General features: G+C 43.1%; 1 protein-coding gene across 2 annotated transcripts; it reads left to right on the forward strand.

Annotated features, from left to right (window-relative positions):
• Window positions 1–211: 211 nt before the first annotated feature.
• Window positions 212–14,243, forward strand: LOC120943204 (NXPE family member 4-like). 2 transcript variants are annotated; one of them, XM_040356378.1, is made up of 6 exons: window positions 212–311; window positions 2,103–2,207; window positions 7,023–7,732; window positions 8,753–8,814; window positions 9,728–9,946; window positions 13,390–14,243. In XM_040356378.1, the coding sequence occupies exons 1-6, from the start codon at window positions 291–293 to the stop codon at window positions 13,707–13,709; spliced, it is 1,437 nt and encodes a 478-aa protein (XP_040212312.1). In that variant the 5' UTR covers window positions 212–290; the 3' UTR covers window positions 13,710–14,243. The 2 variants fall into 2 exon arrangements, with proteins under 2 accessions (XP_040212312.1, XP_040212311.1); XM_040356377.1 differs by lacking the exon at window positions 13,390–14,243 and adding an exon at window positions 12,619–13,347.
• The last annotated feature ends 893 nt before the right edge of the window (window positions 14,244–15,136 follow it).

Below are 15,136 nucleotides of genomic sequence, written 5' to 3' on the forward strand. Positions count from 1 at the left end.
TCAGTGTGCACATGTCTAGTTTGTATTATTGTTTATTTTAAAACATGTTGATTTATATGCATTGTACAGTATTCACAAGTCTAATACCAGCCCACAGATTCCCTTAGTTGGTGTCATTTAGCCTTTTTTTTTTTTAAATGACAGGTTTTACCTGATTTGAGCCACAAGCATCTTAATACACATTCTTAACATGCTGACCTTTGCAGGCAGAGCTGTGAAACAGTACAGAGCAGTCAGCCAAGTGCCTGCAAGGACTGCCAGACCAGATTATCCAGCGGTCCTGCAGGACAATGATAGGACCCTGTGATATGGTAAGTGAACTGTATTATTATTATTATTTTTTTTTATTGTATTTATTTTTCTTTAGTAAGTATTGAGCACTGTCATTTCTTTTACAGTGAAATTATTTCTATGTAGAGATGAGACCACATTTGGGATAAATAGACTTTGGCTGGCTTTTTGGTGATGTTGCTTTCTTTGATTCCCACCCAATGTCACCACTTGTCATGAAAATTTCATAGAATAGGGAACATACTTTTTTTTTCTGATGCAGAGGTCTTATATATATTTTTTTGTTTTTGTTTTGTTTTTATGTTTTTTTTGGTTGTTTTTGTTTTTTTCGTTTATTTATTTATATATTTTTTGCTTTTTTGACAGTAGATTTTTATTGAAGTTTTAAATCACATTATTAACCACTTCAGCTCCGGAGGATTTGGCTGCCCAATGACCGGGCCATTTTTTGCGATACGGCACTGCGTCGCTTTAACTGACAATTGCGCGGTCGTGCGATGCTGTCCCCAAACACAATTGACGTCCTTTTTTCCCCTCAAATATAGCTTTATTTTGGTGGTATTTGATCATCTCTGCAGGTTTTTATTTTTTGAGCTATAAACAAAAAAAGAGCGTCCATTTTGAAAAAAAAAAAACACAATGGGGATTTTATTAACTAAAGGCAAATCCACTTTGCACTACAAGTGGAAACTACAAGTGCAAAGTGCACTTGAAATTGCACTGAAAGTGCACTGGGAAGTTCAGTTGCTGTAGATCCGAGGGGGGACATGCAAGGAAAATAAAAATTAGCATTTTAGCTTGCACAAGATTGGATAATAAAATCAGCAGAGCTTCCCCTCATTTCAGATCTGAATGAATGAATGACTTGTATAGCGCTACACATGCAAACTGAATCGCCTCTAGGCGCTTTTTCCAGCCAGTGTCTGCTTGGCTGGTGCGGTCATCTACCCCTCACATTTAGGCCTCGTACACACGACCGTTTTCCTCGACAGAATCCATCAAGAAACTTGGTGGCAGAGCTTTTTTGCAGAGGAAAACGGTCGTGTGTACGTTTTTCATCGAGGAAACTGTCTAGGAACTCGACGAGAAAAAAAGAGAACAAGTTCTCTTTTTCCTCGACGGGAGTCTCAATTTCCTCGTCGGGCTGGTTTTCGACGAGAAACACGTTCGTGTGTATGCTTGGAAACCCGCGCATGCTCAGAATAAAGTATGAGACGGGAGCGAACCTTCGGTAAAAGTAGCGTTTGTAATGGAGATAGCACATTCGTCACGCTGTAACAGTCTGAAAAGTGCAAATCGTCTGTCACCAAACTTTTACTAACACGCGGTAACACGAGATTAGCAAAATCAGCCCCAAGGGCTGTGCCAGTGGAATCGAACTTCCCTTGCCGTTGTATGTGTTGTACGTCACCGCGTTTGAGAATGAGGAGATTTGTTCTTGACAGTGGGGGGGTGGCAGAGAGCACTGGGGGGGTGGCAGAGAGCACTGGGTGGTGGCAGAGAGCCCTGGGGGGGTGGCCGCCAATCTGCAAGCTTTGGCCAATCCCAGCGCGGTGTGCTGTGAGAGCTATGATTGGCCAAAGGCAGGGGGCCAGGAGCCCCTGGACGAAGTAAGTTATTACGAAACTGGCCCCTGTACAGCTTTGGAGGCTGACTGCTAGTAACAGTGCTAGTTCCGGGATAGATGATCTCACTAATCTTAATGCTGCCTGCCCTCGAACCAACACTATTTCCAGTAGAGAATGCCCTTAGCATGAGATGGAATCTTTAGATCCTAAAAATAATGCTTTCTCCTTCTTTTCAACCTCCAGGAGACTCCTGCTCTGCGCAAGATGAAGCCGTCTCTACGATTGGTCGTAATAATGGCAATGGTAACCGCTATTTTCTTCTTCATGTTCAATCTGAAAAATATGCAGGTAATATACACCACATTCATGTTCATTTGCTGTCTGTGTACCATTTGGGAAATTCCCCTTTTTTTTTCCTGTCCAAAAGGTACAATAGAAAGCTGGAAGAAACCTCCCGAAGTAAGGGGAATTCCTATCTTAGACAGTTGTCCCTGGGCCTTTCTAAGATATCCCCTTACTTGTTGTTCTGTGGAAAATGCTAAAATGTTGGAAAATAAACAGGGTGTTGGGTGATGCACACAGAGACAGGATACCCCAGCTGTGCCACCCCAGGCGCCAGGTTGCTAATTCTAGTCGCAAATGCGACCTGGCACCCGGCGTTTGTCGAGCCCTGGCCTGTAGTTCTACTTTAAGCACAAATTTTTGCTAAATTTATGGAGGACTAAGAGGATATAACCATGCCAGTGGTGCAGCAGAAAATGTAGCACAGTGATGAAGGTATGTGGTCCAGGCTGTGAGAAAAGGAAGAATTGGGGGCAGGAACAAATTCCATCTGTTTATTTTTCTCATCAGCAATCAACAGAAATACAATTAAGTTTCCCTAATATGTACAACTGACACAAGCAAAGGATTGCATCAGAGTCCTACTACCTACCTGCCAGGTATAGGTGACCATGTCAGTGTCCTTTGTGTCTGCACCATCCCTATCATACTGGCAGCAGTGAAGCCACATTAAGGGGGCTCCAGACCAATTTGTCTTGCGGCCCAGTCCTCATAAGACTGGCGCTACACTAGAAGTGTAGCACAAGCCGGTGGGGACTCTTTTAATGCAGCCCCCCTGCAAAGAGCTTCCCTAGGCCTGGTCCTTGTTGGCCTAGGCCAAGATACAGCGTTGGTTAGAGGGTCTAGCTCTTCCCTTATTCTAAATCCGATTGTTGTGAAGCGATTATCTCTTGCGAGACCTTTATGCCTGGCCTGTATAAGCAGATATAATCACTGAGGACAATCCTCATCAGATAGCTTGAACTCACCAAGTACTGATTCTATTCGCAGAGGTGCTTTAAAGTGGTTGTAAACCCCTTTAGCCCACTTTAACCTACAGGTAAGCCTAGATTAACCTGCCTGGCGGTATTCCTGAGTCTGACTCGGGGTTAGATTTTCCTGCTGCGAGCGGTAACCCCGAGTCAGACTCGGGCTTGCCTCGCTAGATCCACAGGCATGGTTTACTTACCCTGTCCCTGGATCCAGCGATGCCACCGCGCTGTGTGAGCGAGCGGGACCTCGCTCGATTCACACAGTGCCTCTGTGTGACGCCGATCTCCGTTCCCTGCGACGTTACGACGCACGGGGACGGAGAACGGCGCCAAATTAAAAAAAGTAAACAAACACTATACATACAGTATACTGTAATCTTATAGATTACAGTACTGTATGTAAAAAAAACACACCCCCCTTGTCCCTAGTGGTCTGTCCAGTGTCATGCATGTCATTTTATATAATAAAAACGTTTCTTTCTCCCTGCAAACTGTAGATTGTCCATAGCAACCAAAAGTGTCCCTTTATGTCAAAAATAGTTTTAGATCAGCTAAAAAACAGCGATAATAAATTATAATCACTTGCAGAATTGTGCGATAGCGATTTGTGGGGAAATTCGTCATAAAAAAAAAAAAATAATGACAGCAACAATTCTGCAACTGAGCAAATTTCAGTGATTTTGATTACATTATTGAATAATTTTTATTATAATTATATTATTATTTGTTATAATTATTTATAATTATTTATTATATTATAATTTATAATTTTGTTTTTAAAAAAATGTCATACCCGGGATGCCTACTAGAATCTTGTTTGGTCAGATTTAAGTGAGTTATTTCTAAAAATGACAGACCTACAATATAAAACGCCAAATTTCCTTGCCTTCCTTGCTTACCTGTAGGTGCAACAAATATCTCCCAAACCTAACAGGTTTAGGAGATATTTGCAGAAATGACAGGCGCCGATGAAAGTGCAGTTTTTGTCAATGGTATTATGGGGGTTATTGCCGTGATTTTGTGCATGCGTGGGAGTGACATCATCGATGCTCCAGCCAATCACAACGCCAGAGTGGCGAAAACAGGAAATAGCGATGAGGGGACATGGCGGCGGTGGTGGACGGGACCGAGGCAGACTTCGGGGGCTTCGTTCTCTATTAGTCGTGCTCTCCACAAATCTGCCCTTTATGGAAGAATGGCAAGAAGAAAGACATTGTTGAAAGAAAGCCATAAATAGTTCCATTTGCAGTTTGCGAGAAGCCATGTGGGGGACACAGCAAACATGTGGAAGAAGGTGCTCTGGTCATAGGAGACCAGAATTGAACTTTTTTGGGCTTAAAGCAAAATGCTATGTGTGGCAGAAAACTAACACTGCACATCACCCTGAACACACCATCCCCACCGTGAAGCATGGTGGTGGCAGCATCATGTTGTGGGGATGCTTTTCTTCAGCAGGGACAGGGAAGCTGATCAGAGTTGATGGGAAGATGGATGGAGCCAAATACAGGGCAATCTTGGAGGAAAACCTGTTGAAGTCTGCAAAAGACTTAAAGCCCCATACACACTATCAGTTTTCCTGCTGGTTTTCTCTTCAGGTTTACCAAAACCATGTAGTACAAGGACCTGCCTGATTGCATTCAAATTGAAACGCTTAAGGTTTGACCTCATATTAGATGGTTTTGGTAAACCTGAAGAGAAAACCATCAGGAAAACTGATAGTGTGTATGGGGCTTAAGACTGGGGCAGAGGTTCACCTTCCAGCAGGACAATGACCCTAAACATACAGCCAGAGCTACAATGGAATGGATTAGATCAAATCATATTCATGTGTTAGAATGGCCCAGTCACAGTCCAGACCTAAATCCAATTGAGAATCTGTGGCAAGACTTGGAAATTGCTGTTCACAGACGCTCTCCATCCAATCTGAACGATTTTACAAAGAAGAATGGGCAAAAATGTCCCTCTCTAGATGTGCAAATCTGGTAGAGACATCCCCAAAAAGACTTGCAGCTGTAATTGCAGTGAAAGGAGGTTCTACAAAGTATTGACTCCGGGGGGCGCCATACAAATGTACCCCCCACATTTCACATATTTATTTATAAAAAAAAATGAAAGCCATTTATAATTTTCTTTCCACTTCACAATTATGTGCCACTTTGTGTTGGTCTATCACATAAAATCCCAATAAAATACATTTACATTTTTGGTTGTAACATGACAAAATGTGGAAAATTTCAAGGGGTATGAATACTTTTTAAGGCACTGTAAATATTGGCATAAAAGCTGATTTGGTTATTTTATATCTTAATGGGCTAAAACATTTTTGGTCTTATTTTAGATAGAGTGTGGAAGATTTATAACATCTGCCAGGGTTTAACCACTTAATCACCAGGCCTATTTTGGCACTTCTCTCCTTCATGTAAAAATCACAATTTTTTTGCTAGAAAATTAATCAGAACCCCCAAACATTATATATTTTTTTTTAGCAGACATCCTAGGGAATAAAATGGCAGTCAATGCAATACTTTTTGTCACACGTATTTGCGCAGCGGTCTTACAAGCGCACTTTTTTAGTGAAAAATTATTTTTTTTGAATTAAAAAATAAGACAACAATAATTTTTGCCCAATTTTTTTATATATTGTGAAAGATAATGTTACGCTGAGTAAAATGATACCCAACATGACATGCTTAAAAATTGCGCCCGCTCGTGGCATGGCGTCAAACTTTTACCCTTAAAAATCTCGATAGGCGACGTTTAAAAAATTCTACAGGTTGCATTTTTTGAGCTACAGAGTAGGTCTAGGGCTAGAATTATTGCTCTCGCTCTAATGATCGCGGCGATACCTCACTTGTGTGGTTTGAACACCGTTTTCATATGCGGGCGCTACTCGCGTATGCGTTCACTTCTGTGCGCGAGCTCGTCGGGACGAGGCGTTTTAAAAAAATTTTTTTTTTGTTTTCTTATTTATTTTTATTTATTTGTATAATTTTTTTGTATAATTTTTTACACTGAAATAAAAAAAAAATATCACTTTTATTACTATTACATGGAATGTAAACATCCCTTGTAATAGAAAAAAGCATGACAGGTCCTCTTAAATATGAGATCTGGGGTCAAAAAGACCTCAGATCTCATATTTAGGCTTAAATGCAAAAAAAGAAAAAAAAATTAAACTGTCATTTTTTCAAATGACAGAAAAAAAAATGTTGCTTTAAGACGCTGGGCGGGACTGACGTTTTGAAGTCACTTCCGCCCAGCAGAGATATGGGGACGGGTGGGGGCGATTTTTCCCTCAGTCGCATCCCCACACAGGTGCCGAACGGACCCGATCGCCTCCGCCGCTACCGATGGCTCCGGTAAGCGGCGGAGGGCACGGGAGAGCGGCGGGAGGCCCGCTCCCGCCACCGATAACGGCGATCTCGCGGCGAATCCACCGCGGAGACCGCTGTTATCGTTTACAGGACCGTTGGCACTAAAGATGGATACCTCGGTTGTGGCAGCAGCTGCTGCCGTTACCGAGATATCCATCTTTAAAGTGCCGCCGTTAAAATACGTAAGGCGGTCGGCAAGTGGTTAATTGTTGTCTGTGTCCTACTGGTGAGATTTACCCTCGATATTTGTCCTAGTGACCACAGTAGTCACAAGAAAAGGAAAAGAGGAGATATCTTTCAGTTGATTTCATGTTTTGGCAACAACTGCCTAAGGCCACTTTCACACAACCGACCGATCAAGTCCTGTCAGTTTTTCAGGGGGACTCAATCAAACCCTCCATTGTTCTCTATTGATGAAGCAGTCTTTGTTGTTTAACAAAAAAAATACATATGAAATGATTTTACTTTTGTTTCAGGTCCCTAAAATGAACATGCGCCAGTTACGCAAACCACAAAATGAATGTAGCGTTACACAGCCCACCCCGGCACCAACGGAAACCGATGACGAAATTGAAGACCTTTTCCATAAGATTGACACTCTCATTCCCAAGGTGTCCATTGATAACATTAAAAAGGCAACCAGCGCGAAGGACACCAAAGTGACTGTTGTTAACCCAAAAGACAAATATTGTGTGGGGGACCTACTGCTTGTGAGGGTCGATGCATACGATTATTCTGGAGCCCCAAAAACATATGGCGGTGATTATTTAAGAGCCAGGATATACTCACCTGACACGAACAGCAGTGCTAGCGGCAGTATACAAGATTATAATAATGGGACGTATTTAGTAAAATTCACCTTATTTTGGGAGGGCACTGTGCACATATCTATAGTCCTAATGCACCCAAGTGAGGCCGTCTCTGCCTTATGGCGTGGCAGGAACCAAGGCTTTGCCAATATTAAGTACACTGGAAAATTCACAAGTGCTACAAGCTTCGTCAACAGCGAATGTGGGTTTCATCTTGACACCCAGGAGGAGGTCTGCGCCTACATCGATAAAAGGGATAAGGAGGCTTTTTATTGTATTAAGCCTGAAAATTATCCTTGTGAAGCCCTGACCCATATGAATTCCATCAACCGGGATCATTCCTATCTTACAGAGGTGGAAAAGCGTCTTCTTAACAGGTAATAATACACACAAGTGTGCAGCCTGCTGTAGGAAATGGTGTACCAATGCACAGAGAGTTGCTTTGGGTTCTTGCTTGCAGCCAGGCCAAAACTATTTCTGTACAAACAGTTAGAACATCTGTCAAGTTTCTATTACTGTCTGAGTCTCCATTGGAGAGAGTCACACTAACGACCTGTCCTGGTGACCTCACAGGCAGTGTAGCGATGTCTTCCCAATGGTACCCAGACAGCAGTAGATACCCAGAAGAGACTCTGATGCCGCGTACACACGATAATTTTTCGGGTTGTAAAATACGTTGTTTTTCAGGCTCTAGAAAAAAAGATTTTTTTTTCAACTTCATCATTAAAACGGCCTTGCCTACACACGATCGTTTAAAAAAAATGCTCTAGCAAAGCGCGGTGACTTACAACACGTACGACGGCACTATAAAGGGGAAGTTCCATGCGGATGACGCCACCCTTTGGGCTGCTTTAGCTGATTTTGGCTTTTTGCGGGTTAATTTAAAGCATGCGCACTGAGGAAATTTCACAGACGGCGCATGCGCCATTCGTAGAAAGCGTCATTTACGTGGGGTCAAAATACATTTACATAATACACGCCCACATCTTCCACATTTGAATTAGGCGGGCTTACGCCAGCCTATTTACGCTACGCCGCCGCAACTTTGCTTCGAGAATACTGCACTTGCCTGTCAAGGTTGCGGAGGCGTAGCGTAAATAGGATACGTTATGCCTGCACAAAGATGCGCTCTCCTATGTGAATCCGGGCCTATATGTTTGTCCTGTTTTGTAGGATTCACTCAGATGATCCAGTTTCAAAATCCGTCTCTTGAAATTAGACTGTATTGTGTGATGGGTGCAATACATTGTGAGCTTCCTTATAGGGCAGGGGCTAATGTATTGCTCTCTGTAAAGTAGTCACAACACGTCGGTGCTATACAAGTATGTCAAAATAAATAATAGCGTTATTATTTATATTTAAAATAAATGTTATGTTAAACTGTTTTTATTTTTTAGGTCAAACGTTGGGTTGGAAGTTTCAAAGCCTTTAAAAATCGTTAAAGTTGCCAGCTGTGGCAGTAAGTTCCTATTTACTGAATTTAGATCACAATTTAAAGGTGGCATTGGCAGGGGCGGCCTGTGCATTGTGGGCGCACGGGCGTTGCCCCCCTTAACACCTCCGGTGCCCTCCCTATCCATATGCCCGGGCCCCTTTCAGGATGCTGGGCGCATGAATTACAATTGCAGGATAGGCGAGGGGGTGTGTATTTTGAAGCATGTGATTAGAGCCAGAGGCTCTAATAGGCTTCAAAATAGGATGGGCTTGGGGCGAAGAGCACTGTGTACGGAGCCCACCGAGGTGTGTTGCAACAGTGTCTTAAAGTGGATGTAAACCCCCCAAAAAAATGTTTTTAATGTCACAATGTAGAGAATAAGATTTCCTATCATCTGTGCCCAGTCTTGCCACACGGAGTTAATCCAGCTCTGAGCAATCCTCTTTTTATTGTTCAGGGAAATAAAACAGACTTCCAGATAAAAACCAAAGTCCTAGCTTGAGTGACAGGTTATTTACATATCTCGTGCACTGCTTGCAGACATACACAGCTTCTGTAAAAAGTGCTCAATTCACATCCCCCTCCCCTCTTCCCTCCAGCTCTATGTATATTCTGATGGCTGTTGCATTTTCTCATGGCACTGAACTGTGGCTCACCCCATATTTTGAAAACATTTAATCAAAACACAGGGGAGGGGATGTGAATTGTGCACTTTTTTTTCAGAAGCAAGGACTTTGGTTTTTATCTGGAAGTCTGTTGTATTTCACTGAACAATGAAAGAGGATTGCTCAGAGCTGGATTAACTCTGTGTGGCAAGACTGGGCACAGATGATAGGAAATCTTATACTGTACATTGTGACATTAAAAAAAAAAAAAAGAATAGGTCTGATTTCAGATTTCACATGCACTGTCTGATATTTGGTGTTATTCCATTTAGGAAAACTGAAGGAACCCACTGAAAAGTGTAGCCCGGGATCCTACTATCCCATCCCAAGTGGATATTTCTCATACAATGTGTGGAGGCCCATCCACTGTAAGATGACACAATTCACCAACAATGATACGCTGAAAGACTTTCTCAAGGGCAAAAAGCTGTTCCTCATGGGGGATTCTACAGTTCGCCAATATATAAGACACTTTGCAGAGAATATTAAAAGTAAGTATAGAAGAACCTTCATATCTTTGGGTTTTTCTTTTTCCCTTCTTTACTTTCGGTCCTAACTTCTTTAGATTTCCTTCCATCCTTCCTTCCTCCATCCCTCCTATCCCTGAGATTTTCTTTTCCTTGAGATTTTTCACTTGGAAGGGAAATATTGAAAACCTTAGGCCAGATTCTCGTAGATCGATGTATCTTTGCGTCGGCGTAACGTATCCGATTTACGTTACGTCTCCGCAACTTAGACGGGCAAGTGCTGTATTCTCAAAGCACTTGCTCCGTAAGTTGCGGCGGCGTAGCGTAAATAGGCCGGCGTAAGCCCGCCTTATTCAAATGTGGGACAGGGGGGCGTGTTTTATGTTAATGTTATGTGACCCGACGTGATTGACGTTTTTCACGAACGGCGCATGCGCCGTCCGTGGACATATCCCAGTGTGCATTGCTCCAAATATGCCGCAAGGACGTATTGGTTTCGACGTGAACGTAAATTACGTCCAGCCCCATTCATGGACGACTTACGCAAACAACGTAACATTTTCAAATTTCGTCGCGGGAACGACGGCCATACATTGGTACGCCGCATATACGCCTCATATAGCAGGGGTAACTTTACGCCGGGAAAAGCCTAACGTAAACGGCGTATCTGTACTGCGTCGGCCGGCGTACGTTCGTGAATTTGCGTATCTAGCTGATTTACATATTTCTAAGCGTAAATCAGCATACACGCCCCTAGCGGCCAGCGTAAATATGCAGTTACGATCCGACAGCGTAAGAAACTTACGCCAGTCGGATCTAAGGGAAATCTATGCGTAACTGATTCTAAGAATCAGGCGCATTGATACGACGGCGCAACTCAGAGATACGACGGCCTATCTGGAGATACACCGTCGTATCTCGTTTGTGAATCTGGGCCCTTATTAATATATTCAGAAATTATATAGAGACATTGTATCCCTTACTTTAGGTCATCCTTCCTTACTTGAGATCTTTTTTGAATTTTTAGTTCCTACATCACTTCTTATAGACTTGTTCATTTAGACCAGCTGTCACGAAATGGCGGCCCACGGTCCAAACCTGGACCGAGCGATGCTTCTGTTTGGACCGTCAGGCTGCCAGTGTGAAGTGTCTCTGCTCCACCACCATTGGTTGCAGGGACCGCAGGCATCACTGCAGCCAATGACATTGCATGTGCGTCCGCCCCCCTGCTACTGTCTATCTTGCAGCTCCAGGCCAGGCCACGAGGTAAGGTGTGATATGCGCACTCGCCCCCTGCTGCATGTTTTCTCGTGTCTCCTGGCACTCACTCCTCGCCGGCTGTGGGGAAGGATGTGCACCCGGCCCCCTTCAGCAAGACTGCTACCTTTGCTGGCTTCCGCTCCCTCAAGGGATGTGGGATGTAATATACATAGGGGCACAATGATGGGCACATTTTCTCTTAAGGGGCATGCTGATGGGCACATTTTATGTTACTGTTCACTCTAATGGGCACAACTAAATGGCACCTTCGACACGCAGCTTAACTCTTCAACAACACAGAGAAGCTGAATCCAACACAATATTACATCAAATAATAGCAGTACAGAGGATGTTTTTCCAGTCTTATGAAGTGTAAGAAAACAATGACTTTCCTAAGTCCTATCTCTGTGAATAACTAACACTGATGGGGGAACGTGGAAGAAGTAGAGTGCATTTAGCTAGGACTAAACCAACTAGCACTAGTTGTAGTGGGCCAAAACCACCACTAGATGTCAGCATACTCCAAAACAATAACAACCAATACACTAGTGAAATACAACACAGCAAAAGTACATGGAAGTGGGGCAGAATACAGCCAGGGTACCATTATTGCATGGTGGTCTCCCTGCAACTGACGTTTTCCCCATTCCTAACTTACCATGCCTTTTTTACACTGTGTGTCGGTGGAGGCAGTTTTTTGCTTCCTCATTTCAGAGCTGCCCTCCTTACGATTGGTGATCTAATGAGGTTTCTTTCAGGAAGTAGCAGTAGTTTCTTGAGCAACACAAACCGAAAATGCTATTTATTTCATTTTTGACATTCAAAACAAACTAACCCCCCAGGCCTGGCCTTTCTCCTTGAGAGAACAATTCCTTGCACCCCAAAATATTGCCTACTAGGCCTTTCACCACTGAAAATCCCGTCCCCTTAAAAGAAGCTGACCCGGCATATCCTTACAGCGCCACGCTGTTTGGTAGCGTTGCACTGGAAACGCCCCCCCCACCCGGAAGCCCTGTATGCCAGGATCAAGGATGTGGAGTTGACGGAGAGAATGACTGCCAGAATGCAAGACAGATTGGAGGCCCACGATAAGGTCTGGGAGCTGTGGCACCGCCTGGAGGACCCACCCTGATGTGGTAATTTAACCATTCTGATGACGCTTTTCTCTCACTCTTTTCCCCCTTTCTTTCTCCCCTTCTTTTTTTACTCTTAAAATCCCCTCGTGACTCCAACAGTTATAATTACAACCTACTATGTGTAGCGACTATTTCAGCCATAGCAATTACTATGTTCTAGTAGCATAGGCTGAGAATCTACAGTCGATCCTATGTAACTCTATATAAGTCAGTAATGCTGATGAACCTGATGTTGTTATATGCAAGGTATGCAACCATTATTTTTTTTGTAATAAGAATAATTGTTTTTTCTTCTTTAAGTTGTGGATTACTTCAATCACACGGAGGATGAGATGCAGTCCTGGCAAAAGACTCTTCTGGCCATTAACCTGGAAAAGTTTATTTATGTCCAGTGGAAGAAACACACTTTTCCATTTGTCAGTAAAACCTTCTACTCCATCAAAGAAGATGCCTCCATGGCTCGCCAGATAGACCAGATTGGCGGAGGAGAAAACACAATCATCGTTCTTACTCTGGGTCAACATTTCAGGCCTTTCCCCTTTCGAACTTTCATCAGGTCGGCGACCAACATCCAGAGAGCGGTTGAACGGCTCTTTATCCGGAGTCCACGAACCAGCGTGATCATAAATGAGGAGAACACCCGTGACATGGACATCGACATGGAACGCTTCAGTGACTTCCACGGCCATATCCAATATCTGGCACTCCGGGTGATTTTTAAGGGGTTAAGAGTTGGGTTTGTTGATGGCTTGGACATGAGTATTGCCTATGCATGTAATGTCATTCATCATCCCTTGGAAGTTCTAGAGAATCTCATCAGCATGTCCTTTACACAAGCTTCACAAAACTGAACAAGAGATACAAGATAAAAAAAGACTTTGGGCTTGTTCACTCTTGGCTAAATTACTGATGTTCAACAAACGCTCCTATAGCATTTGTATGGCGTTAGTATGGACAGGTGTCAATGAGCTTTATAAAGGTGCGTTTGGGAGCTTGTAAAATGCCCTATTTGCGGTTTCGTAGCATTTAATGAGCATTAAAACTGCTCCACAATGTTTTTTCTTCTTTAAGTTGTGGATTACTTCAATCACACGGAAGATGAGATGCAGTCCTGGCAAAAGACTCTTCTGGCCATTAACCTGGAAAAGTTTATCTACGTCCAGTGGAAGAAACACACTTTTCCATTTGTTAGCAAAACCTTCTACTCCATCAAAGAAGATGCCTCCATGGCTCGCCAGATAGACCAGATTGGCGGAGGAGAAAACACAATCATCGTTCTTACTCTGGGTCAACATTTCAGGCCTTTCCCCTTTCGAACTTTCATCAGGTCGGCGATCAACATCCAGAGAGCGGTAGCGCGCTCTTTATCCGAAGTCCACGAACCAGCGTGATCATAAATGAGGAGAACACCTGTGACATGGACATCGACATGGAACGCTTCAGTGACTTCCACGGCCATATCCAATATCTGGCACTCCGGGTGATTTTTAAGGGGTTAAGAGTTGGGTTTGTTGATGGCTTGGACATGAGTATTGCCTATGCATGTAATGTCATTCATCCTCCCTTGGAAGTTCTAGAGAATCTCATCAGCATGTCCTTTACACAAGCTTCACAAAACTGAGCAAGAGATACAAGATAAAAAAAGACTTTGGGCTTGTTCACTTTTGGCTAAATTACTGATGTTCAACAAACGCTCCTATAGCATTCGTATGGCGTTAGTAGGGACAGGTGTCAATGAGCTTTATAAAGGTGCGTTTGGGAGCTTGTAAAATGCCCCATTTGCGGTTTTGTAGCTCTTAATGAGCAAGTGACTAATGGCAAGTGACTAAATTTAACGTGCCGCAACCGCACCAATACTGTGCCGAAAACGTGTGCCAGAGAGTTTGCGGCGCGTTACCATGAACTTGAATGGGTGGCGTTAAAAAGGCTTCTGACTCAACATGAGGCTTCAATTTTGAAGCGAAGTGACATTAACGCTTAGTGTGCACAATTTGCTGTCTATTATGTCTTGTGCATAGGCGTTGGAGGGGCGTTTTCAATGCTTGTCAAACGCCTCTCAAACGCCTTCTCTTAATACCAGTGTGAACTAAGCTTTTGTCTGGGGAATTATGAATAATTAAACAGGGTTTATTCATAGTCAATATCATTACCACTATTTTCAGCCCGCTTAGCTCATTGGTGTTGGGAGTTACAGTCCGAGTAGGCCAAATCTTGAGGCTTTCTTTTTCATAGACAAGAACTCAAGTACTTCTTGGCGAATTCCAGTTCCTTTATTAAGCAAGCAATCTTAGTAGAGGTAGGGCTTTGTTTTCCTCATGTCAGAGACTACAGCATGGAGAATAGTGAGCAGCACAATAGTTACATCTCCAAGTCTTCCATCAGAGGCAGCAGTGCCTTAGATCTTACACCGTAGATAAACAGCTTCCCTGCTGTCACTGATAACATAAAGAATGTATAAATCAAGGAAGGATGAAAAAATAGGATTTTTATAACAGCTAGCTTCATTTCTACCCCCAAATGTAGGAAGGCAAGAATTCATCATTCATGACATACTTCTGAGGATGCCATCCTTTGGTTTCACACCAAGAAACATAGGACCTCCAGACCCTATATTAAATGGTCCTGGAAGCCGGCTTCCTTGCAATAATCAGGGTAGTGACTACTGAGCTTGAAAGCCCCCAACTCTTTAATATGTGGGATTTAATAGCCAAACCGTTAAACTTTGTGACTGTAAAGGCTCATACTGTACACACAGTCAGACATCCAACAAAATTTCCCTTGGATTTTTTTCCTAATTGATTTGTCCGGCCACACCCAT

The sequence above is a fragment of the Rana temporaria genome, chromosome 6 (genome assembly GCF_905171775.1).
Source record: "Rana temporaria chromosome 6, aRanTem1.1, whole genome shotgun sequence".
Lineage (NCBI taxonomy): Eukaryota > Metazoa > Chordata > Amphibia > Anura > Ranidae > Rana > Rana temporaria.

Bases quoted from the DNA above. Each gene is read 5' to 3' on its own strand.
- LOC120943204 (XM_040356377.1), top strand. From the start codon at position 291: ATGATAGGACCCTGTGATATG. The intron at 2,208-7,022 runs GTAATATACACC...CTTTTGTTTCAG, and splicing joins TCAATCTGAAAAATATGCAG to GTCCCTAAAATGAACATGCG. The intron at 7,733-8,752 runs GTAATAATACAC...TTTATTTTTTAG, and splicing joins GAAAAGCGTCTTCTTAACAG to GTCAAACGTTGGGTTGGAAG.